General features: G+C 32.3%; 3 protein-coding genes and 1 non-coding gene across 8 annotated transcripts; 1 reads left to right on the forward strand and 3 right to left on the reverse strand.

Annotated features, from left to right (window-relative positions):
• Positions 1-8,413: 8,413 nt before the first annotated feature.
• Positions 8,414-12,327, reverse strand: LOC112801471 (transcription factor EGL1). The gene is made up of 8 exons (XM_025844212.3): positions 11,880-12,327; positions 11,512-11,769; positions 11,232-11,328; positions 11,076-11,090; positions 10,232-10,288; positions 9,328-10,104; positions 8,832-9,245; positions 8,414-8,670 (listed from the first exon to the last, which is right to left on the reverse strand). The coding sequence occupies exons 1-8, from the start codon at positions 11,975-11,977 to the stop codon at positions 8,596-8,598; spliced, it is 1,791 nt and encodes a 596-aa protein (XP_025699997.1). The 5' UTR covers positions 11,978-12,327; the 3' UTR covers positions 8,414-8,595.
• Positions 12,328-13,421: 1,094 nt separating this feature from the next.
• On the forward strand, positions 13,422-13,493 carry TRNAD-GUC (transfer RNA aspartic acid (anticodon GUC)). The gene has a single exon. It is a non-coding gene; the product is annotated as a tRNA-Asp (tRNA).
• A 123-nt stretch (positions 13,494-13,616) lies between these two features.
• LOC112801472 (uncharacterized) lies at positions 13,617-17,443 on the reverse strand. 5 transcript variants are annotated; one of them, XM_025844215.3, is made up of 3 exons: positions 17,070-17,443; positions 14,605-16,482; positions 13,617-14,125 (listed from the first exon to the last, which is right to left on the reverse strand). In XM_025844215.3, exons 2-3 carry the CDS (start codon positions 16,456-16,458, stop codon positions 13,802-13,804), a joined length of 2,178 nt encoding a protein of 725 aa, XP_025700000.1. In that variant the 5' UTR covers positions 16,459-16,482; positions 17,070-17,443; the 3' UTR covers positions 13,617-13,801. The 5 variants fall into 5 exon arrangements, with proteins under 5 accessions (XP_025700000.1, XP_072093307.1, XP_025700003.1 ...); XM_072237206.1 differs by having other exon boundaries at positions 14,605-16,724; positions 17,070-17,438; XM_025844218.3 differs by having other exon boundaries at positions 17,177-17,400.
• An 862-nt stretch (positions 17,444-18,305) lies between these two features.
• On the reverse strand, positions 18,306-22,417 carry LOC112801474 (ASI1-immunoprecipitated protein 3). Its single transcript, XM_025844219.3, has 8 exons — positions 21,843-22,417; positions 21,692-21,754; positions 20,677-21,426; positions 20,419-20,553; positions 20,047-20,130; positions 19,201-19,260; positions 19,031-19,117; positions 18,306-18,940 (listed from the first exon to the last, which is right to left on the reverse strand). The coding sequence occupies exons 1-8, from the start codon at positions 22,224-22,226 to the stop codon at positions 18,656-18,658; spliced, it is 1,848 nt and encodes a 615-aa protein (XP_025700004.1). The 5' UTR covers positions 22,227-22,417; the 3' UTR covers positions 18,306-18,655.
• Positions 22,418-25,987: the final 3,570 nt, after the last annotated feature.

A 25,987-nucleotide genomic window follows, 5' to 3' on the forward strand; every position in this document is an offset into this window, starting at 1 on the left:
TCTGTTTTTTCTTTCAGCAGCTTTAATTCTTTTAAGTCATAATATGGTTTTTCAGGCATTTATAAATTTTTTAAGTTTAATTTCAACTTGTTTATATTTATTCTTATTTCTATCCTTTTTATTATAAGATCATCAATTTCAATCTGAAGATTATTTAATTCCCTTTTATACTTCTTTATTTTACTTTTTAATTTTCTCGTCCTATTTCTTTTTATTTTATTTTCTAGTTTTTCAATCTTTTTATGCTTCATTATTTAAAATTTCCGCAAACTCTATCATCGATTCATCACTATTTTCTAGAGATTCTATTAATTTTTCTAGCTCTTCAACTTCTCTTTTCAACTTGTCATAGATTATTTTTAGGGCTTAAAATGCTCTTTGATTTATTTCAGAAAAATGTAAATAATTCAAATGATTTTCTCTTTCAAAGAGCTCTTGTTTCTTGTCTTGATAAGTTACATATATTTCTTCTTTATTTATTGTCATAGTTTAGTGTTTAGAGTCTCATTTAATTTTTCGACCTTTTTTATTAGTTCTTTTATTTCAGAACTTTCTTCTTTAATTTTTAACTTAGATAAACTTAAAGGGCTATTAATTTTAGATTCTCTTATTTGAAAATTCGATGAAACTAATTTTCCTGATGGTTCTTTTAGTAATAGGACTGGGTTTTCAATAGCTTTATATTTTGGTATTTCTGTTTTTACAATTTTCTGAAATAATTCATCAACATAAATCCTTTCTCTGTTTTTAAATATTATACTATGATGGCTATTTGTTAAAGCGTAATTTATTGCATATGTAATTGAAAATGGTTCATCATCTTGTTCCATTAGATTCTTTCTGTGAAATTTATAAGCTAAACTTATAGATCTTCCAAGATTTTCAGTTGATAAAAGTATAGCGTATCCAAGATGGGCATTGAATTTAACATTTACGTTTGCCAAGTTTCCATGAACAATTCCAATTATTTGATCTATTGGGTCATCAGTAATTCTTTTATCACAGATTGCTAAGCTTATTGGTGAATTAATTCCTTTCATATATGTAGATTTGATTAAGACTTGTATAGTACTAATATGAATCCATCCAATTTTAGATCTTTTTTGTTGATCCTTAATTTTCTCAATCCGTTTACTCAATTCTTCATCATTTATCAAAGCTATTTCAAGTTCTCCATTAGCGGATTTTATCTTTATAGGGACTTCAAGTTGAATTTTTCCATAGTATATTATATTTTTTCTATTAAAAACTTCTTTTAAAAGATTTTGTTTATTAAAATTTTCATTCGATTTGAGATTTAATTCTGTTTTTAGAACAGCTTGTTTTTCATTATCTAATAAAGCAGTTAATCTATAATAATCAGATTCTTCCATTAATTCTAAGCTTTCTAAATAATTCATAACTAAGAGATTAGGATAAAGGCGTACCTTTCTGGAGAAAAACTTCCTTTATTTAGTATATTTTACATAAGATGTTTTTATCTCCAGAGGGGAGATTATATATATTAACTCCAGAGGGGAGTTTAAAACTATTTTTTCCTAAGGGAATTCTTTTTTCAGACTACAGAATCGCCTCGGCAGCTTCCTCCTTGCTCTCCTAGCATATGAGTACTCTTAGCCTCCTGCTTTCTGTTTTATGATGCCTTCTACAATTGCCTAAGCAACCTATTTATAATGGTTGGGTCTGATGGACAATTCCCATCCTTACCCTTCTTATGACGTCATTGCTTACGTCATTGTTTATTATCTTGCACCAGCTACATTGTTGGTGCTCTATGACCTAAGCGCTTACGTCACTATGTAATAATGTTGAGAGATGCTTCAGATGTGCTATCCTCCTCTTTCATTATGTGACCTTCAGATGCGTTGTCTTCTTCCTTTATCATGTGGGTTGATTCCGTTTCATTATTGCTTTCTTCAGATAACTCTGAGACACATAGCTGGCACTTGTGGTCATCTCTGTCTTTTATCAAATAGCAGAGATTCCTCTTTATCCCTTCGGGGAGCTTTTCTAAGAGTCCAGATAAGTTGTAGAATGCTGATTCAAATTTCACTAAGAGTCTCATCTCTCTTTCTTCAATTTCATTCCTTTTACTGGACACAAGCAAAGTATTTCTGCTTTTATAATTGATTATTGTATGAGATTCCCTTGTTATCTTTTGAGTTCTTTCGAAGACCCTTGCTAGTGTGCTGGCTAGTCTTCCTTCATGACTGTAGATTGTCAAATCTTGAACTTGATCAATTGGTTGAAAATTTCCTGGGAAGACGGACATGAAGATTACTTGATGTGCTGGAACCAAGCATTCTTCTTCTTCATTAAAAATAGGTTGACTATTCGTAAATTTTAGGGATATATCCCTTGGATTTACGTTGTCAATCATATTTTTAAATCTCTTTACTGCATCGATGAATCCTGCAGGAAACTCACTAATAATTTTCAAATCATTAAAAATTAAAATTGTATCAATTAATCCATACTGGAAAAACTGATAGGTGTCGGATGGGGAAGCATCTGGAAATATAACCAACTTTGTTAGCTGTTCTTTGGCAATAGGATAATATCCAAAGATTGCCCTTTTTTCTTCAGTCCAATTCAGAACTATGTTAAGGTTTCTCTGAGATTTGATCTACAGACCCTTTTCTTTTCCTTGATTTCAGCTCTTGTAGGAATGTTTCTTATTATTCCTGTTCTCTGGGTTTGAATTGGAGCTTTTTCTGCTCTTTTTAGGGTTTGCTCTGGATGAAGAGCTTCATATTCCCTGAAAGATTTCTTTGCTTCTTCCAGTGTTAAAAACCCTCCTTTATGAATTATCTTTGATTGATGTGTAAATGGTGCTGCTTTTTTCCAGGCATCATATACTCCTTTCACGAGGCCATTATAAATTACATAATATTTTTTATCTTGGGTGGATTTTTTGATAATTTTCGCAATTGTTTTATTTTCTGGAATTTTTTCTTCACCTGATTTGTCCACCACGCTTAGCTGGCTGAACTCTGATGGTTTTGGTTGTTGTGTTGATTTCATTGCTTCGATGGCCTTCTTGAGGGATTGGATCTGTGTCCTTATTTGCTGACAATGCTTACATTTTTCGAGTTCTTGTTCATATTTCTGAATTTCTTGATCTAATGCGTTGTAGACGAACTCCATTCTCTTGTTAATGTATCTGCAATAACATTTTTGTCACCCTTAATATATTCAATTTTTATTGGATATTGTAACAAAAATAATTGCCATCTTACCAATCGTCCATGATTATAATCAACTTTTAAATTATATCGTATGAAACCTGTTAGGTAACTTGAATCTGTCCTTAATGTAAAATCTCTGGGTAGTAAATCAATTTTCCATTTCTTAAGAGATTTAATTGCTGCTAGAGTTTCCTTTTCATGAGTGGTATATCTCTGTTCTGTTGGAGTAAAAGTCCCTGAAATATACCTGCAAAGTAATTCCTTTGGGGAATATTTAGAATCTAATGATTCTTTTTCTTGTTCCAAACTTTTTATAGCTTTCTTAGCTTTTAGACATCCTGACCAGGTTATGTCTGAAGCATCTGTTTCTACTATTAAGTAGTCATTTTCTTCTGGAATATAAAGTTCCGGAAGTTTTTCACAAAGTTCTTTAATTCTTTGAATTTGCATACTATCCTTTTCATCCCATTTCCATTCTTTTTTAGTACTTATTTTTGGAAATAAGCTTTTAGTGTATTCTGTTATATTCTTTAAGAATCCTTGATCGGAAATATAATTTATACACCCTAAAAATCTTTGTAATTATTTTCTATCTTCTATTTTATTAGGAAATAAATTTACCTTTTCTAGAACATTTGGTTGAAGTTTTAGCTTACCTTGAGTAGATAGAATTAATCCAAGAAACTCTATTTCTTGTTTTGCTATTCTTGCTTTCTTTTTGCTAAGAACTAATCATTTTTCTTTACATCTTTCTAAAACTATTAATAATTTTTGAAGATGATCTTCTCTATCCTGTTTTGTAAAAATTAGTATATCATCAATGTACACTAAAACAAATTCATTTAATTCTTTTAGATTTTCTTCCATAAATCTTTGATAAATACCTGGGGCTTGTTTTAATCCGAATGGTAATACATTCCATTCATAGAGCAACACACTTGTTGATTCTTTTGTTGGGCAAGTAAAAGCAGTTAATTTCTTTGTTTCTTCATCTAAATGAAGTTGCCAATATCCTGATTTTGCATCAAGAGATGAAAACCAAGTTGCTCCTTTGATTTTTTCTAAAATAGAATATTTTCTTGGAAGTTTATGAGCATCACCAATAGTTGCTTCGTTCATCTTCTTATAGTTAATAACCATTCTTCGTTTTTCCCTTTTAATTTCATTATTGTTTTCGACATAAAAGGCTGGAGCCACATGAGGACTTTTACTTAATCTTATAATTCCTTTTTCCAAAAGATCTCTACATTCTAATGAGAATTCTTCTCTATCTCTTACGGAATAAGGAATTCTATTTGGAACATTTATCTCTTTTGTAGGATCTTTTAATTTAATGCTTATTAATTCGTTATTTGTATTTTTAATATCTAAAGGATTTTCAGCACAAATTTCATCCAAAAGTTCTTTTATTTTTATTTCAAGATTATTTTTCGGAATATTTATCTGAAAGTATGAATTTAAATAACATGTCTCTAAGATAGAAAATATTTTAAATTTTAGAATCTTGTCTATAGTAGTAGTTGGTATTTTTATACGTTTTGATTTTTGATTTATTGAAGAATCGTGTGGAGCTTTTAAAACTATGTATGTTAATTCTTGAATGAATGGATGATATAGCTTTAAAAAGTTATTTCCTATGATAAAATCCATTCCAGAATCTAACATATATATTGATGGAACAATGAACCTATAATTTTGAATAAAAATTTCAACCATCTCCGCTTTCTGGTCAATTTTATGTATTGATTTGTCAGCTATTCTAACTCTTAATGGTTTCTTTAATTTTTTCCAATCAAGTTTTATATTTGAACTAGCAAAGCATTGTGTTGCTCCAGAATCTATGAAAGCATTTATAAACTTTTCTGTTATTTTTATAGTAATAAATGTAACATTATTACTCAGTCTCTGAGTCTGTTTCCGAGACATATTCAAAAATATAGTCTAAGTTATCATCAGATTCCTCTAATAGTTCCATGAAACAAGACTTAGTAATTTCTATTTGTTTAGTAAGATCATTTTTATCCTTCTTTTTCGGGCATTCATTTGCATAGTGTCCTTCTTCTTGGCAATACCAACACTTACAATTTTCTTTTTTATTCGGGCAATAGTCATTTTTTTGTCTTTTGTTTTTTCGTTATTTCTTTTTCTAAAATACCTCTTTTTTTCTCCAGTTTGGATAGTATTTTCTTTTTCTAAATTGATATTTTCTTTTTCTTTGAAAATTTTTATTAAGACCATATTTTTGGGGTATCTCTTCATTATCCTGACAACAAATTCTAATTATATTCGCAAATCTTTTTTGAGTTGCTTCTTGCATACAACGTTCTTTTATTTCCTCTCTTATTGCAGAGGTTGCTCCACCAAAATTATTTTCAATTGTCCCTCTATTTATTTCTCTTATAAATCTTCCCATTATAAATTCATTAGCAGGATATGGAAGTTTTGTTATATACATACTAAGATAATGATTTTTATCTTCTTCTTTTAATTTGCAATAATGTATTCTATATTCGCATATATAAGATTCCACGTTACATAGATCATATATCTGAATATTAGCTAAATGGTTTTTTGCTTCTTGATATTCTTTATTATAGACTTCTTGTTTATGATCTATAATATTTTTTCCAAAAAATTCTTTATATAGAATCATCATTATATATAATATCTTATCATAAACTGTTGCTTTTGTTGCTAAATCTTCTATTATTTGGTTTTCTATTGATGTCATATAATCTCTTATAGTTCCTTTAGTATGAAACCCTATGTAATTCCAAATATCTCTTCCAGACAATTCACTAAGCTTTGGATTAGTAAAAGCTTCTAATAAAAAGGAATTCAACCAATTTTCGAAAATTTCTTTTTCATTCTTTTTACAGTCTAAGTCAAGCATTCTTTCTCCTTCCATTTCCTGGATTTTAGGGACGTATTTTGATGGTATTTTTGTATATTTTGAATCTTTATTTATAAACCCTTTTTTAAAAGCATAATTATCAAAACCTGTTTCCCATTTAAATTGAGATTGATTATCCTTAGATGTTCCAGCTTCATTTTTAACTTGTATTGGAATTGCTGGTTCTTCGTCACTTGAATAATCTAAGATATGTTCTTCATTTTCTATATTTTCAGAATTTACTAATTCTTCTTCTATTTGAAATTCCTGTTCCATAATATTATTTTCTTAAGCCATTTTTAATTGTTTAAAAAGCATTGTAACTTCTTCTAATTTTTCTTCAATATTCATAATTTTAGTGGTGATTTTACTTTTAAATCTGTTATGTTGATTATGTTTTGAAAATTTTCTTCCTTAGGATTCTCTTTTTCCTTATTTCTTTGAAATTTTATGGATGTTAATATTTCTTCAAGCATATCTACTATAGAATTTAATTGTGGGTTAAAAGTATGATATAGATGTGGGGAATCATTTTCATGGTAACTTTTTTTAGAAATTCCGTGTGAAAAATAAGTTTTTTCAGGTTTTTGAAGTCCTTCAATAAAATTTATAGTAAAATAAAGATTTTGAGAAAAATCATTTTGTATTGATTTTAAGAATTCGGTGTCATTACAGTTAACATTAGTTAAAATCATTAATTTTTGATCTATTAATTTTGATAACTTAATTATTTCTTCTCTTAAATCTTTTAATTTACTTTTTTCCATTAAGTGACGCTTTTCTTTGTGAAGAGTTACGGTTTTAAGTGAAAAGTGTGGTTTTAGAATGTGTGATTTTGATTTTGCCACGTAAGCACATCTTTAAATTTTATTAAAGGTGCATTTTATAGCCACCACTAGTTACCATAGACATGGCCACCAGAGATTTGGCCATTTAATTAAATCATGATCATTTTTAATTATTTATTTTACATGAAAATAATTTCATGTGAGTTTTTATCCTAGATTAAATACAAAATTGTGTATGTATTTATCCAAGTTAATAAAAGGTTTGCCAATCATATATTTTCATACTTTTCATTTTTTAAGAAATATTTCATTAAAAAGCAAATGTTTCTATATAAAAAAATGATTAATTATATGACCCGCGATATTGAGGTCTGCATTCATCTCCTTCACTCGTCTTTGGTTTGGACTTGGGACCCAACATGCCTCTATGGCTGTTTTCTTCACATGCAACAGATTGCAGTTTGCTTAACGCACGTAACATACAGATTGCAGTTTCATTGCTTAACATGTCGAGTGATTGTGAATAGTTTATTAAAAAGAGATGCTATTCTCACATATACAAACAAATGACGGAGATAGAGATGGTTATATTATTTATTGGTTTATTTATTTTGGCTAAAATGCTCACTATTAGTTTTATGGTCACATCAGTATTCGGTCTAATAGAAGTGTCATTTTGCTCCCTGAGCACGTTAGATTCCATCCACACTCTTATCTACATGCATATCAATATCACAAGAGATGGGATTAATGTGATTCTCTAAAGAAACTAAGATATATGTTAAAATTAACACAATATGCACAATTTAGAACGCAACGTTAAAGAATTTACCCAAAATAGTTTTTAAAATATTCTAAATTAAACGTATTAGTCTTTAACAAATTTTAATAGTTTCGTAGATTCTCAATAGTTATTGATGTCAATTAAATTAATCTTTGTTAATCAGGAGAGTTAGATATTAACTTTGAATTTTGAAGAACAAATTGGTCCCTAATCAGCCAAGCACAAAAACAAAATCAATTTTATTAGAGATGAAAGTCAGAAAGTTTCTATTCTGATTTTTGTTTAAAAGGCTTGACCACTCAGCTTCACCGTCACTAAAGAAATCCTTCAAGTTTGCCAATATCTTCTTCACCTACTATAGCTTCGCTTTCCATTCCCATTAATGTTGCTCTTGGAATTCATTAACGTTCTTCAATATTAGTAGGTTTTTTTCAAAAATGTTTGGTAACCAAAATTAGTAAAAAATAACTAGGACTTGGCTTGTTTAACATATAACTCTCTTCTTTAAATTAGTTGACCAAGAACCAATTTGTTTTTCAAGCCATGTGTCAGTTAATGTCTTACTGATTTAGTTAACGTGTCAAGTTAGATGGTACAATTAGAATTGGGGAGTATGGGGACTAATGCCTCTGATTTAGGATTTTTTGAAAACTAATTTAGTTAAATACTCCAACATTAATTATATGTATAAATTGGTCAAGGCTGAATGGTAAACTAGCAAAAGTACAAAACTATAGTCAAATATAATAAGCCTTCCAATTGCAACTGCATGGAGAGAGTCAGGAAGAGAAGTCCATGTTACATAACTAAGAAACCAAAATGGCATGTCTAACAAGTAAACTATATTTTACCTGAACAAATCTTCCTACAAAATCTCCAACCACTTGTGAATGTGACATTACTATAAATCTAAATGTAATTAAATCGAGGTAAATACATTATTCAACTCTTCATAGCCGCTTTTTGGAGTGTGCGTCTAATCCTTTTTACTGGTGCAACATTATTTGCTCCTCTGAACTGTGGATAACAAAATATACTAAATTTAAGTTAAAAGTGCTAACATGATATTTTAGAGTGTGTCTGGTTTGTGTTATTACTTTCTGTTTTTTCTTCATAAAATTCTAAAAACAGAAACGCTGAAAATGAAAATATAAACCAAACACACCTTTAATTGTTACCTTAGATTTAATTGTGAGATAGAGAGTCCCATGAGATTTTGATGACTGAAGTGAATGACAATCTAAATGGAGGCTGCTAAGTGCTTCCACAGTTTCCAGCAGAAGTCCTTCTCTCCAAGGACACTTCATTTCAATCACAACTTCACTCTCACTCACATAGATTCCAACATCAATCTCTGAATTGTTCATCTCTTCATCACCAGCAGCCTCACAAGCCCTCCTCTTGTTTGACACCGATTTCGAATTCTTGTTGCTATTGTTATTAGAAGCCCTCTCCACCATATCCTGAGATGTTCTTGTACTTACTATACCATCCAAATCTGTTACATCCTTTTCAGCTTCTAACTTCCTTACCTTTTCCTCAAGTTTTCTAAGGTATTCCATGGCATCATCTAATATTGAAACCTTGTCATCCTGCAGAACTCATCATTATATGCTTATAATAAATTATTAAATTGTAACAAATGAACAATAACAAGTATCATATATGAATCACCTTACTAATTGTAGGAACCATTGATCTTAGAGTTAAAAACCTTTCGTTTAGTTTTGCTCTTCTCTTTCTTTCTGACAAAGCATGGTTCATGCCAACATCATCTACCTCTGATAATCTCATTCTGTCTTTGGAACCGATCTTTTCTTGAGACTCAAGCAATCCGTCCATGTGCATCAGAGGAACTTCAAACAATACCTTCTTTAACAAGTTTTGTGGTGTTCCTCCTCTTCTTGATCTTTGACAATCCATTGATCCTAATTGCTTCCAAATGGCAAAGCTTGATTCCCCACGAAAATTTCGAAGATGCACTCTCATGATTAACTGGTCATCATCAGGACGTATTGGAAGGGCAGAGAGTAGCCTCTGATAATGCTTATCGTCGCTTCCGAGATTCACCAAGGTTGTTTTTGGGTTATCATTGCATTGTTGAAGGTCCTGTGCACAATGATTTTCGGACAAACAATCACTAGAATTCCTGGAGTTATGGAAACAGTTGCTGAATTCAGTTGGAAACATTGTTCTTCCATCTGTTTGTTGGTTGGCTTGTAATGCATTTGAACTAGTAGTAGGAGAAGTTATGTTGATTAGTTCATATCCTATTACTTCTGGGGTTAGTTTAAGACCATAAGCATTATGGTCAAATCCTTCACATGCAACACCACCTTCTTCCTTGTTTCTTGTGTTCAAATTAGCTCCTGGATTATTTGGAAGGTTGGTTTCAAGAATATCCAAGAAAGAATTCCTTATCACTTGAATAAGACTATAGTCTTCGGAGACCTTCATGCAAAATTGATCCAATTAGGTTCATCTGTTATGTACTTATTTTGTTTCATAGACAAACCAACACATACTATTAGATAAAGTATGAACTAATCAACATAATTAAAATTAAGGAAAAGCTTACCGGATCAGTTGTACCTAGCTCGATAACCCCATCCAGAAAGGGAAAGCACACCACTGTCTGAAAAGTTGAAAGAAACATGAAGTAAGTTTTCTCACACTAAAGTGGAAACTATTTTGTTTTGACAATCTTCGTATTCTTAGAACTCATCAAGAAATTCAAACCGTTCAGCTTTTAGGAATATTAGCTATACATATATGCATATAATCAACTTGGGTTGGTCTAGTGGTTAGTTCACTAGTCTATTTAAGCAAGTGTCAAAAGTTCGAATCTCGTCTTGTGCATGCAGCAACTCATTATCATTAGTTAGTGGCAAACTCTTAAATGGAGATCAAATCTGCGGCAAATTAGTCATTGACTTGCCGGATTGAGTGATATCGTAAAATACCAAAAAAGAGCGATATATATGTAAATCTATTTTTATTATATAAAAATTGATACTAACTTTTGAGTTTAAGTCATGTTTTCTCCTTTAATGATACCATGTCAGCAATTTTAATTAATTGGACTATAAAGCAAAAGCATGGAATATTGACATATGTAGCATGATTACTATATTTAGATTGCACATTATTGCCCGTATCTATTTATGTTTGGTGAATGTTATGGTGTCTAAAAGGTAGTGCCTATTTACTAAAAAAGGTTAAAAATTAATATTTAATTTAAAAGATATAAAAATAAATAATTTTTAAAAAATCAAAACTTACTATAAAAAGTAGGTTAGACAAAATTTAGGCACAAACTCATATACACTATAGAATTAGCCTTTTATGTTTATCAACAGGAAGTTAATGGGAATTTTTCTCCTCAAGTAACTGTTAGGTAAAAATCAAAATGAGGATGGTACCTGAATGGATGCACTCTGATCATGGGAAGAGACCATGGTTGAAAGCATGGTTACAAACAAGAGCCAGAAACAGAAAAAAAACAATTATCAAGTGTCATTCCAAGAAAGGCATATAACTAGTATAGTAACAAACAAATCCAAGAAACATAATCTTACCTTAGCAAGTAATGAGCGACAGAAAACACCATTATCAGCAGAATGAGCATTGCACAACCAAATAGGCTGACCATATGCCAATGATCTTCCAGGTAAACTAAAAATATGTACATAAAAATGTAACCACTTTTATGAAGTAATCTTTATGTGAAGACAATAGGTTAGAACGGTTAGATGATTTGACATGTATTATTAAATTATATCTAACAATTATCAACTATTATCTTCAAAACAACTAGGAATCCAAAATTAAAACAAGATATGCTGAGAAAAATGTTACCCTTGGCCAATGTTGAACACAAAGGACATGCAAACCAAGTAGAACCACTCAGTATCTGTGAGATCTTCAGGGGACAGTGCCGCCGATGGCCTTTTCGTCTGCGAGCAGGATTTCGAGTCTGCAAGGGACGAGTATAGCTCTCGCAGCTGCTCACTTCTCTGTAAGCTTATTATTTGATCAGAGTTATGTTCTGCCACTTGGCTTGTCTTTCTAGTTTTGATGTCTCCATTGTAATAACCTTCACCCCAGCTCAACACCCTGCAAAATTTGCAGAGAATAAAAGAAGCATAAAAACAAGCTAGCTTTGAACTTTATGTAGCAACCTCTATCAGGAAAATCAGAATTGGAGGTTTCTTATGTAGTAATACCCTGGTTGGGTAGGTGAGCTAGACCAAAAGATTGCATAGCTCCATTGAATGCTTCTCACAGCTAAAGCAAGCTGTTTCTTCACCTTCTCCGGCACCATTTTCTGGTTTTGGAAGCTAGTAACACACCTTCAATGCACTTTGTTTTCTCAGAAGGGAAGAGATTTCTTTGACTCTTGCCAAGAACAATCTTATTTAATTGATTTTTTTAGAATGTATAATATTTTCCAAATAATAAAGTGTAGTTGAGTTTCTTGATTCATGAACCTCCAATCAGACTTCACCATCTATGAAATGCAGTGCAACACTAAACATATTGAGTATTGACTAAGACTCAATACTCAAAAGAGAAACAGTTTTGTGTGGAAGACTTGTTCTATGAGGATGCTATGAACATCAAAATAAAACAGATGGTCAACTTGTACATGATAAAGGCACTCACTTTAAGAAATTCCAATGGAACTGGAAATATTGGAGGTAGTGGTGTAATGATAATATTAATAATGATGGGAAATTGCAAGTTGGGGAGAGTAAAATCATCAAAATGTACTCAAGTATTGTAGTGTACGGATGAGAGACCGGAAAAGTCCAAAGAGGTGGGACCTACAACACAATCTCCAAAGTTCAAATACAAACACTTCTTTCCTTCTTTCCTTCCACAAAAGTGTTCAATGTTTGATATGATTAGAAACGGGAGAATACTGGTTTGCTTATTTCATACATGTTGTAACTATATATGCACTTTCAACACAGACAAGAGAACAACAATAGAAGGCTGTGACAGTCCAATGATGGGATTCAAGAAACTAAAATAATTTATTGGAGGAAAAAGTTGAATGATCATGTGGCCTTCTGTGCTTGAAAATGTTTTGTTTTCTGTGTTGTTTCTTAGACTCCAATTCATTCATAGTACCCACCAGCTCAGCGTGCAGTCAGTTATGTGAATGAAATAATTAAATTAAAACTTGATTATATGTTTGGATTAGTTCATTACACATTTATACTTGTTTTCAAAATAGTGACCACTCCCATAGAGTTGTCTTTATGATTTAACAGCTAAAGTTAAAAAAAAAAAGTACAATTGTTGAACAATATGGTATTTTATATAAACGTGTGGTAATAGTATAGAACATGATAGAGTGGCAGAAGAAAAAATGTGGGGAGAGAAATGAGCTGAACAGAGCAGAGTACGAAACAGAGCCTTTTGAATTTTGATGCAGTCCACTAACTCGCATCAGTTGACTGCTTCTTTCTCATATGCTGTAACTATTTAACTCAACATAGTATGATAGATTCAATCCTATTAAATTAATAGTAACTTAATATAACACTACCTAACCGTCAAAGTTCAAAGCACACATTCACACACACACACACTCCATAGTAGTTGCTTCATCTTTCTCTCTCACTCATTTCTGATTTTTTCCTCCTTTTATTTTGAGGTCAAAACTCGACTCATTCTTGAAATTCCGAATGTTAGTATTTTATTATAAACCTGGAATGTTATTTATCAAATATAGAATTTCGAAATTAGAAAACAACAAAGTCGTTGTAGTATAGTGGTGAGTATTCCCGCCTGTCATGCGGGTGACCCGGGTTCGATCCCCGGCAACGGCGTTGAAGTGTTATTTTGCAAACATGTCATGCTTTTTCGTTACAGACATTATTTACAAAAGAGAAATGGTTACCATTTTGACATTTTCCCCCTTCGAAGTTCTAACTATCGCATTACAATACAAGTTTGTGGACAAAATTAACTATTTATAACTCTATTCCATTTACATTTTACAGACTATAGAATAAATAAAACTAAGTTACTACAAAGAATAATTCAATTTCTCCCATGGAGCAGTGCATTCTGTTCTGTCTCTAAATCTCTCTATACTTTAGAAGAAGAAATGTAGAATCTGTAGCTCCCATTTCTGTTATACTCGTGCAACAGGAGAAAAGGGTGGCATCGTTACATAAGGTAGAGTAATCCCTTTGTGAGTCTTGGACATGGTCTTGTTCTTCTCCTTTGATTGCATAAAAAGCTCTGCTTCCTCCCTCATAAGCATTTCCAGTGAATTACATTGAGATAATGGCTGGTTTTTCTCCCTCCGTGCAAGGCTACAAGTGGAAGTGCCATGCAAAATGGTGACACAAACGGAGAAGGCTTGTAACGGGGATAACCGGGCATGGAAATCAACTGCATATTCACCCTCTTCAACTCTGCTCATGCTAAAGGTAGGAGTATTTTCCTTGGCTCCCTATAAAGCATGCACAAAATGAAAAAAAAAATTCAGATATTTGCTAAAATGTAATAATGACAACATTGTAAATGAAGCAAGTTGTACATTTTCATGTCTCATTAAATCAGTTGATTTTCCAATCATAGAGTGAGTGTCTGTTTGCTCTTTTTAGTTTTTATCCTAATCTGGGTGTGTTCTATCTTATAGTAGCAAAATGGTTGCTAAGCATACAAGTAATAAGTTAGAACTAATTGCACTAAACTTGAGGACCTTGAAACTTTGCACTGGCTTATGTTATGCAGTTTCCAATAAAAAGGCATCAATCTTCTTCGGGAAAAAAGAAAACATGAAAATAAGAAACTGAAGATCTTAATGACCAAAACATAATGATAGAAGAGGAAGGTATTTCTTGTAATTACATCTTAATGAGATTTGATCAGTGAATGAGAAAGCATATACAATTAAATATGAAGTAGTTAAATTATAGAACTATTTACCTGAAGAAAAAGTTGCAGTGGTTGATAATCCTTTATGAGGGGCTGGTCTTCAGCAAAATGAATACTAGGATTGCCTAAAAGAATAAGGGGACAGGCCATGTCCCAGCCACCACAGTCGCAACCTCCACCATGTTTCCATCGATCAAGTAATGATGAGGGACCAAGGTTTTCGCCACTCGGCAAACCATGAATGCCAGTTGGTAGTACCACCTTCACTTGTTCCTGCATTTTCCTGTTGTGGAAGCTTTTTCTACAGTGCTCAACAACTGAAGAAACATCACTTAGTTTGGAAAACGAGTTAGCCTCTCTCATATCCTCTCTTTTGTATTTCAAGCTTTTTCTCTTATCGAATGGAATTTGCAAACGAATAGAAGCAATTTCAAGGTTCGGATGCAATTCTGCAGATGACAATGGACATGAATTTGATTCATCAAAATCAACATTGCTTGTTGGAAGCTTGTTTTTACTAGCCAGACTCTTCTCATCTACCATGAGAGTTTCTCCCTTTGCTCCTACCCGGCAAGCTTTTAGCATTTTAGAAGCATCTTGCTCAGTGTTAGACTTCTTTTTACATGAAACACTTCTTCTTGAGTGCATTAGATCATACAACACAAATTCTGTCACCATAGAGTTGTCCAATACCCCACCTTCTAATTTTGAACATAAATTACATGAAACTAACATCTGTGCTACTATTGATGGATATTTGTCACAATCATGGGACTTCAAACCCGAGGCATCGCTTTTCTTTCTACTATTGATGGAATGGAAGGTATATACCCAGTTGGAAGTATTACCTGCTCTCCAAGGCTTTGCTACAAAGACATCTTCAGGGCATTTCACCTTAAACTCAAAAGTTGGCAGCCCTTGCTTAATTTTCAACCTCAGATTACCGTGCAGATGAACCGGTGAACATGCTAGGCCGGAATACTTAATATCTCTTCTGATAAACTCAGAAACAATGTCAGCATGTTTTGCGGCGTTGGAGAAGTCATTCAGCAGAGATTTCTGGTAAGTCCTGTTTCTTGTTAAAGTAGTAGTCCCAGGCAATTTCACCTTAGTATCTTCTAGCATATGGCTGACTGGACTTTGCGGAGACTTTGACTTCGCAAATGAATTCAGCCTTTTACCGACAGGGCTGAATGGCGGTTTTGGGTTACCTCTAGATGAGCAATCACTTTGTAGTGGAGATGGAAAGTCAGCAACTTCAACCATAGCACTATGGTATTTGTGCAATGCCTCAAATGTGTCTTTGGGAAGAGGAGAATCACCATTAATTGTAGAACAAGCAACCTTATTATCACCTCTTACCTTTGAATACATAGAATCTATCCCTTCAACTGCACTAGAGTTTCTATCCCAAACATCTGGATTTATGAAGTCAATAAATATTTCTGGAGAGTTGCACTCCATAGAAGCCCAGGATGCCGAAACAGATGGTGAAGCCACATTCGAATTCTGAGATATTTCAGAAGGTTCATCATCTGAGCTACATAAAGAATCAACAATGCTACCTGAAAAAGAGGCATCACTACTCCGACATGAAATTTCTATCTTTTTCCTTCCCTCCATGGTGTCCATTTTCTTTAGAATGGAGCCTCCTCTCCCTCCTACATTACTTTCCAATCCATGAGATCTACAGGGAAATTTGTTGTACGAAGAATTGTGGAGTTGAGCAAATTTGATCTGGGCAAAGTCCTCTTTTAGTTTCAAAAACTCATCTTTCCCAATAGCTTTTCCTTTTTTGTATATTTTCTTCACATTCAAAGAATATTGAGGAGATAGAAGAACGGTATTGGGGCTCAGATCCGCCGAAGACTTGTCGTTGAGATCGAACTCCAACTCTTGTCTCATTGATAAATTTAGGATCCTGCAACACTATTCAGTAAAGAAAACTATAATTAAACAAGATTTGCAAGAGATATAGATCCAACTGCATGCAATCTATAATTAAACAAGATTTAGATGTTATTGCAATAAGCAAACTAATAAAACTGTACTCAGCTTCGCAATCAACATGGTTCTACTCCTGCTCCTAATTATTGATTTGAGCAGATGAAATTCACACAATACTGAAGTAGAAAGTAATAGTTCACAGAATTGCAGGAAATGAACGGTACCTACATTGCAAAACGGAAATCCACACTCTTCTGAAACATGTAATTTGCAATTGAAATTGTGACCTTACAAACAACCATTACTGGATGGACTGTTGCTCAAGCAATTGCAAAAGGTACAAACAATACAGCATGATCTCTATGAAGCTCAGCAGAATTTGAAACCAAACCATAACAGCATAAAAGAAAGAAAATGGGAATAATAAAACACTGGAAAAAGGAAAGACCATAGTGGAGTATATCATTGATAAATGAAGGAAAGAAAAAGAGAGGAGAAAAAAAAAAGCATCATCTACGCGCAATCATAATCTCAAAAGCTTAAGCAGAAAGTTAAGAAGGAAGAAAAACCTGTGATAACAATTCATTAATGATGGCCCATTGGAAAATATAAGAATTTCTAAAGAAGAGAGAGTGAAGAAGCTTAAAGGAAGCAGCTACAGTTGAAATTGGCTCACCGGTAGCACTACAGAAGAAGGGGAAGAAGTAAAGTATGATAATTGATGATTAATGGTGACAAAAAAGTGAACTTGGAGACAGAAATCAAAACTAGAGAGAGAATGCAAGAAAGGGAAGAATTCATATTTCAGTTTGAGAGAGAGAGAAAGAAGAGACAGGAGGCTGATAATGCTGTGTACATGTCTCTGCTAAAGAGAGATCATGTCCTTAAAGCAACCATCATATGTTATGCTCTCTCTCCGTCTCCGCTTCACTTTATAATTATTAATTAATTGTTATTATTATTTTGCCTTTATTTGTGTCTCGCTCATCGTGTGGGACCAGTGATCCAAAGCAATCAAGATGCAATAGCAACCCCCAAGGCATCAAAAAGACAAGTCACACCATAAAGGGACAACCTTGGCTTGCTGTGAATAAAGGGTAATTGTGTAAGTTAAGATTCCGATTAGGCATGATCAGTTACAGAAGTGGTTGTCTCAAAACATATCATTGTGTCAACGTTAAATACATATCAACGCCGAAATCCATAAAGTTCTAAATTACTAGAGTCTAGTACTACGACTGCACTGCGCATGTGACAATAATAATTTGCTACGTCTGTCGGTTGAAAAATAATAATTTAATTTATGTGCGTAATGGCATTGGATGGAGTCATTATTTCTTCTTTTTTCCGGTAGAAGGAGTCATTATCTCTAACAGAAAACAATAATAATCTGAAATAAGAACAACGATGAGTACGGTCAAATTTAGAATCAGATCCACCGTCCAATTACGTGAAACTTATTACTCACCAGTCCTCCTAAAGAGCGGTTCTAACCTTTTATTTGGGGAATAAGGGTTGGTCATGCTGATAGTGAAATTAGTGATAGAGATCGAGATAGATTGGTCAAACAATTATGGTGATTGGTTCCAACTTCCAAGTGTTTCTGAAAAGAAGATTTCGAGAAAGAGAGGAGGGTAAAAATGTAAAATGGACTAAAATCAGAACAACGACAAGGAGTGAAGGACAAGGAAAAAGAGAGTTTTACTGGACTGGTGTGGTTCTATTAGCGAAATCAATGACTGTTGCCCACATCCAACTCACCGAATCCTGAACTCGGACCATCAAAATTTCTTCAATACGAAAAATGATAATGAGATATTCGTATTACTGATTCACTGGTTTTAAATAATTTTATAGTATTAATAATCTAGTGTGGCTAGTAATTCTACGACGTCAACTCAAAAGTGCATGGTTTTCCCATGGAGCGTCTAGCCATATCCACTTACAAAACAAAAGTCAGTCATATAATCTCCTGCTATGATGTGAGAATATCCTATATGAGCCTGTGAGGTAACATTTTAGCTTATTGAAAGCTATGCACAAGAAGAGTCCCTTGTGTTGTATGCCGTCAAACTGAAAGAGAACTGTACACAACAATGTTAAACAAAAAACAAAAAACATCTGATAAAGACTACACAGACAGGACCAAATATCCCTAATCAACATGTTTTGTTGTCTCAATATTGTCATCATTCCCGGACTTGCCAAATGATTTCTGGGCATCCGATTCAGGTATACAAGCTTCACTTGCTTTCTTTTTTTCAGGGGCTAACTTTTCAGACTCATGGGGGCCTTTCAGCTTCTTCTCTTCATCTTCAATTTTAGAAGTGCTCGATGGTGCTGTCATTAGACTTTTCTTTGAAACTGGTGCATCTATTGTCAGCAAAGAAGCCTCATCCCGGGAGGCATACCAGGAATTTCCACAGGCAACACATTCAAGCTGAATAGGCAGACAGCAGCAATCAACCCAAGCTATAAAGATGCAGAAGGCAATTTAGGAATTCTGGACTAAAGTAGAAAAGATGCAAACCTGATATCTGTCACCGTGTCCAGCATGGATAATTTCCCTCAAGCCCACCTTCAATTCCATACATCTTTGGCACCGGGCATCTGTCATCTGTTTCAGGAGGGGCAGAGCTGAAGTCAGATGATATCTCCACATAAAAAGGACAAACAAAATAGTTGTCAAGAAATGATGACCTGTATGAGTTGTGATTCATCAGGTTCTTCCTTGGCCTTTTCTTCAGCAGTAATAGCCTCCTGACGTTCATAAATTTGGCAGATAGCCACAACAAACCATACAATCAAGTAGTGTAGTGTCTTAATAATCACCATATACAGTGTCTGAATAATATAAAGCATATTTGAAAAGCCAGATCATTTTTAGGTGTTTTTTTTCCCTCTCTTTTTAACCATGTAAAGGTCAGATTTGGAAGTAAATTCCGATATTAACTAACACTTGAGACTTTGTAACAATAATGTAGCAAGCACTGATGAGGTCTAAAATTTCTATCTAATGATTTCCCAAAATGCTAAAAGTTCTTATACAATGAATTATAATCATAATACTGTATATAAGCCAATGCATATAACCTACAGAAAGAAACTTAAATTTTCCATCAGCATTTGAATTATGTTCAAACAATTGTTTCCAACAAACCATCCCCACTTTTTTCCCCATAAAATGATCCACATGTTCCATCCCATTATCTACTAAAAGACAGGAGAGGAGAGCTTTGAACCCCAAAAAAGTTACAGCTTCTTGTATATTATAAGAAACAAAGATTGTACCACTGTAACTTTGATAAAACTTAAGCCACAAGTACATGTGATTATTGAAATAAGATGAAGAGATATGAGAAAATATGCTGACGAGCACTACTAAAGGTTGAATAGAGATGATTGGCTATTTTATTTTCCATTTCTTTTAAAGGAAAAACCACCATGATGCTGTGTAAATCAGGCATAGTCCTGGAATAGTATGCAGACAGCTGAAAAGATCCATTTTCACTTTGGTTAAAATAGAAGTCACAACAGATATCATACCTTCAATTCATTTGGTGCCATATTTACTATTTTTGCCGGTTCCAGCTCTCCATTTAATAAGCGGCGTGCTAGCAGTGCATTATTCTGCAAAGAACCCAAGAGAAAACAGAATAAATAATGTATAAGAATTCACTATAGCCGACTGGTTTTTCCCTTTCTTTACAATGATTATGAGATAAAACTTTTATATCTGAATTTTAGCCTCCTAGATCCTCATTGTAAGAGAGAGTATACGCAAAACAATAGAAATACAAAATGGCCACTGTAACTTGTAGCAGCAGTGATATGTAGGTTATTTATTGGAAAAACAATAGAAGATAATTATAATATTATGTGTGTATCATATTTATATGCATAAGGTCAGGTTCTAACATGGATATTATAATCTAATTGCCGTATCTTTTTATTGTACTTCTGGAAATCCGATGAAAAGGCGTCATTTGAAGCTTTTTCAAGTGCAACTATGGCTGTAACAGCAGTATCTGGCCAGACAAAAGACTTGGAACTCTGTACAGTGAGAAAGAAACAAATATAAAATTCATATAACCCACAAAGAGAGGGAAATTGAGAGAACAATAAAAGAAAATGATTAGCTGATAATAGCCACTAAATAATATATCTTTCTAATACCTTCTGGCCCGTGTCTTGAAGGTCATTTGCTGATTCTGGATTTTTATTGTTAATTTCATCAGAATTGACATTCTCCAATCTTTTGTCATCCCTTTTAATGCTGTCATCAGATTTACACATGTAATGAACGTGCCCAAGCAACTTCTCCAACCATTTATCACGATGAGTGTTTCCGGTTAGCACATCAAACTTCACTAATATACGATAATACTCTGAGGCGTTGTTTACACTATTCCCTTGTGTTTCAGGCTTCAGAAGTTGGTCGCCCTTTGGATTTCCGTCATCCTTCCCGGAAACATCACGAGGTGAAGTACTCTTTGTCCTTGTGTTCCTTTTATTTTTTGTCAAATCTTCCTGATCAGCAGATGCTTCTGAAGGCTCGATGTCAAGCAGTTTACCGATACGTTGTAGAGTTTTCTGTACTAGCTCATCAAGTTCTTGCTGTTTAACATCCTCATAGTCCTTGTCCGTTAGCCTCCAGAGTTTTCTTTCAACAGTGTCATATACCTTTTGCACAATAAACCCCGGATGCTCCTTTCGATTCGGAAGCTGCTTGTGCAGTGGAATAAAATGCACCACACACTTATGCATGACAGACTCAGCAGGAACATCATCACGGTGAAAACTATAAAACAGCTCCCTTGTGTCTTGTGATTGCCAATGTCCACCTTCCTGTTGTGATGCTTCTTCTGGACGATAAAACCACTGCCCTGTCACCATCATGCTGCCATTGCAGGTAAGTGTGATGTCCTAACAGCAGAAAAGAAAAATCAAGAAATAAAATCAGAAGATGAAAACTGGAATTCCATGAATAAAAAGTGCAATTCATGTATCGCGAAAGGGGGATACGGGGTTGTGTCATGAGCTTCCCCATCTCAGTCTAACCAAATATTACAATTCACTATTTCTTCAACAGAATCGGGTAATAAAGCTCAGATATTATGTCAGAAATGAAAAGAAATAAATAACTGTAAAACGAATGAAAGAACGAAATTGGCAAGGGAATTGAATTCACCTTAATAATTGCAACATAGGGCTTTTGGTCTGTTTCCTCGGGCACGAGAAGTACAGGGTCCTCCTGCAGAAAAAAACAACGATTTGCAGGATCAATTGAAGAAGCATAAGCATTGAAATTATGACCTAAATGGCAATTGTTAGAAACATACGAGTGTATATTGATTGCCATCGAATTCGAAGGATTGGTAATGCTTCTTGCGACCTCTTCCCTTTCCAGAAACCCTAATGGGATCGCCGAGGGGCTTAGCGTCCTCCTGAGGTGACTCCTCCGCCGCCTTTTCTGCTTCCTTGGCCTTGTCTTTCCCTCTGCCCTCATTGTTCTTCTTCTTCTTATTCTTCTTCTTACTATGTTGGGAGGTGTTGTCATCGTCGCTGTCGTAATCATCTTCATCTTCCTCTTCCTCTTCCTCATCTTCTTCTTCTTCCTCCTCCTCCTCGAGAAGCTTCATGCGCTTCCTCTGGCGCAGCTGCTTGGGACGATCGTCTTCGTCGTCATCGCTGGTGGCCACCCGAGAGAAGCGTCGATTCACCATTTTGAAAGTTCTCTGACTCTGCCACACTACCAGGTAGCTCAAAGCAATTAGTCCCCGCGAAAGACAGTCGAAAGCGGTCACGATTCAAGAATCAAGAACCGATAGGGAGTAATCTTTATAGTATACAAATGGAAAGCTCATATGCTGACGTGGCGCTCATAAGTTGAGTCTGGGAGTTTATTTGCTTAGGTGTCGTCATTAGAAATTTTTAGAATTATATTTATTAATTATAAATTATTATTTACTTAGGTTGTTATTTTCAAATTTTAAGTTTGGTTGTTTTACTTAGGTTGTTATTTTTTTAAATTTCAAATTATTTTATTTAAGTTGTTATTTTTTAAATTTTAGATTGTTGTACTTAGATTATTATTTTTTAAATTTTAAATTATTTTACTTAGGTTGTTATTTTTTAAAAATTTGTTAATTCTTTTTACTATTATTTTTAAAAATTTGCAGCTACATACATTCTTTTAAAAAAATTTAGAGTTTTAAAAAAATTTACGTTAATTATATTTCGGCTGTTACATACTAATATTACTATAACGATTTACGTTAGTTTAGATTTTTTAAATTATTATTTGTTTAGGTTGTTATTTTTAAATTTTAAGTTTGGGTTGTTTTACTTGGTTTGTTATTTTTTAAATTTTAAATTAAAGTCAACCAAATTTTAAAAAATTTAGTTATGATGCAACTATAAAAGTATAAGTGATGAGAGATGTAAAGCACCACAATTTAAAGTACATCAATCCCTTTCTTTACATATATCCAAAATCTCTCTACTTATTCCAATGGCTGGTATTCACAAAATTGCTGGCATCAATCCTACAATTGACAATTTGTGTGTACGTATACGAGTATTACGGTTATGGACACTACCAAGTTACGAAAATTCTCCATTGCCAAACTCTATTGAGATGGTTTGGCTCGATGAAGACGTGAGTTTTTTACTAATATTTTTCTATTTTATTTTAAATTTATATTATTTATTTGTTTATTTAGGGATTTAATCATTAATTTTTTATTTAGAATGCTATTTGTGTTGTCTTGACTACTATAACTCGTATTATGGATACTCCAGACTGGTGGTACGACCAATGTGAATGCAACACGTCCACATATGCTTTTACAAAAACTTTCAAATGTTCAAGTTGTGTCGTCTCTCTTTTTCCATAACTCCAAGGTTATTTATTTATTTTTTAAATTAAAGTCTATGCACATTGGATTAGATATTGAATAGTCTATATTTAACTTTTTTTTTATGTTATTTTCTTTTTTAAGCAAGTACCGAATAAAGCTTGGTATCATTGATGATTCTGACTGTGCATGTTTTGTAGTCTTTGACAAGTAGGTAAAAAAAGTTTTGAAAAAGAGATGTGTGAAGATACTTGATCCACTCCTATTGATAAGATCTAACCAATATTTATTTCTAAAAACATAGTGAAGATATTTTTATTGGTAATTTTTATATTATTTATTATTAATATATTATGTAATACCCTTCAGAAAGGAGATTTATCGGATACACCTACATTTTTGCTCAACCTAATTGATAAGACCTTTCTCTTCATCGTTGAAGCTCAAATATCTGATAATCCACATTTTTCACCTTCTTATAAAGTTAAAAAGATGACTGATAATGTGGACCTTATAAATAAATTCAAAGAGACTCACCCTATTCAAATTGTGAGTATAATTATAAGTGTACTTTCTATTAAAAATTAATATATTTTTTGCTTCCTTAGTCATTAGTAGTATCTAATTTATAAATAATAATTAATAATTAATTATAATTTTAGGATGTTGACTACACCGGTGGTTTGCTTCTAATTTCAAAGACATTCTCAATCATTGAAGGGGAGAAAGTAGAAGGTGCTAAGGTATTTGTTCAAAAAATAATTTTTTTGTTTGTTTGTTCTCTCAAAATTAGATCTTAATTTTATTCAAAAGATATTAGTGAGATAAAATCAAAGGTTAGAAAGAAGTCTTTAATTTAACGTGGTGTTTTATACAGAATTTATTGTTTGAATTCTCCAATGAAGTTGCGGCCAGTGATGAATCTGAATTGTTGGAAAATGCTATTACACCAACTAAGCGATTATCCTCGGAGTCGGAAGAATCGAAGGTGGAAGGAGATACCTCAACTTGCAAGAAGATTAAGATTGAGAAAGAAACTTGAGAATTTGGATGCACATGTTTTAGAATCCCTTTTAGAGTCTATCTAATAGAATAATGCCAAGCATATGTTTGTTTTGGTGGAAACATTGTCTTTTCTTGAGTTGTTATTTTTCTTTTGGTTCTTTTCGATTTTTATGTTTGGAATTTAAAATTTTTTTACATGTAAATTGAAGTTATTTGGTTATTACTTGTGGTTTTATTTTTAATTTAATTTTCACCATTAATATTCTGATAATATCTAATTTAATATTTAATGTCATAAAGTTATAAATTTTTTCTTTGAATTATTGTTGATACAATTGAGTTAGTTATTAATTTTTAATGTGTATTTATTTAAAAAAATCTAATTATAATTTTAATTAAAGTATTATGGTTAGAATTTTAAATTTAAATTCAAATATACTTTTTTTTTTAATTTTTACGTGGATTATAATAAAGTAAATATAATTACCAATCTTATTAAGATGTGAGGTTATTTATACTATTTAAAAAAAATATAATACTGTTTAAATTTTAGAAAAGGTACAATAAAGTTAATACTGTTTATGATGAAACTAAAAAAAATTATTTTTAAATTAACAAATTTCTATATTCCTAATAGACAACGAACATTTTATTAGAAAAATTTATTTAAAAATTTAAAATTTATACTAGCTAATTAGAAATTTCTATTTAAAAATTTAAAAATTGAATTTCTAATACTAATTTTTAATTAAGTAAGTTCTTAACCATTTCGATTTTTAAATTTAAATTTTTTTACTTGCCATATTTATAAATTTTTATTATTATTTTTTAGATTATCTCTCCACAGTAGAAGTATTTTCATCTTTTTCTCTCTTTTTAAATATTTTTTCTAAATTTACTAATTTATAAGGTTATTAATTTTTAGATTATATTTAATTTTATTTATTTTTATAGATAAATAATAGGATTGATACTATTTATGACGAAACTAATAAAAATTATTTTTAAATTAACAAATTCCTATATTCTTAATGAACAATAAACATTTAATTAAAAAAGTTTATTTAAAAATTTTAAATTTGCACTAGCTAATTAGGAAATTCTATTTAAAAATTTGAAATTTAAAATTCTAATACTAATTCCTAATTAAGTGGCTTCTTAACCGTTTTGATTTTTAAATTTAAATTTTTTTATTTGTCACATTTATAAATTTTTTCTATTTACTTCGTTTACATTGTTATTTTTTAGATTATCTCGGCACAACAATAGATGTACTTTCATCTTTTTCTCTCTTTTTACTTATAAGTTATTCATTTTCAATCTCTTTATTTAAGGAAATGAAAAAACGATTTTAACTATAACTTGAATTTATTGATCGTGAGATTAAACTTATATTTATTTGAAAAAAAGATACTTTTATAAAAAATATATATATTATTTTTCATAAAATATGTTTATGTAACTAAATAAATGAGAATAAAAAGGAAATTAAAGCAACCAATGAAAATAAAAGCTGTGCGATTTTACATAGACATAAGAAGACACTAATTTCATATTCTATATGGTAAGTTAGACATGAGAAAAAATTGTAAAAAAATTAGTGTCTCAGTATTTTAAAGAGA

Source organism: Arachis hypogaea, chromosome 5 (genome assembly GCF_003086295.3).
Source record: "Arachis hypogaea cultivar Tifrunner chromosome 5, arahy.Tifrunner.gnm2.J5K5, whole genome shotgun sequence".
Taxonomy (NCBI): domain Eukaryota; kingdom Viridiplantae; phylum Streptophyta; class Magnoliopsida; order Fabales; family Fabaceae; genus Arachis; species Arachis hypogaea.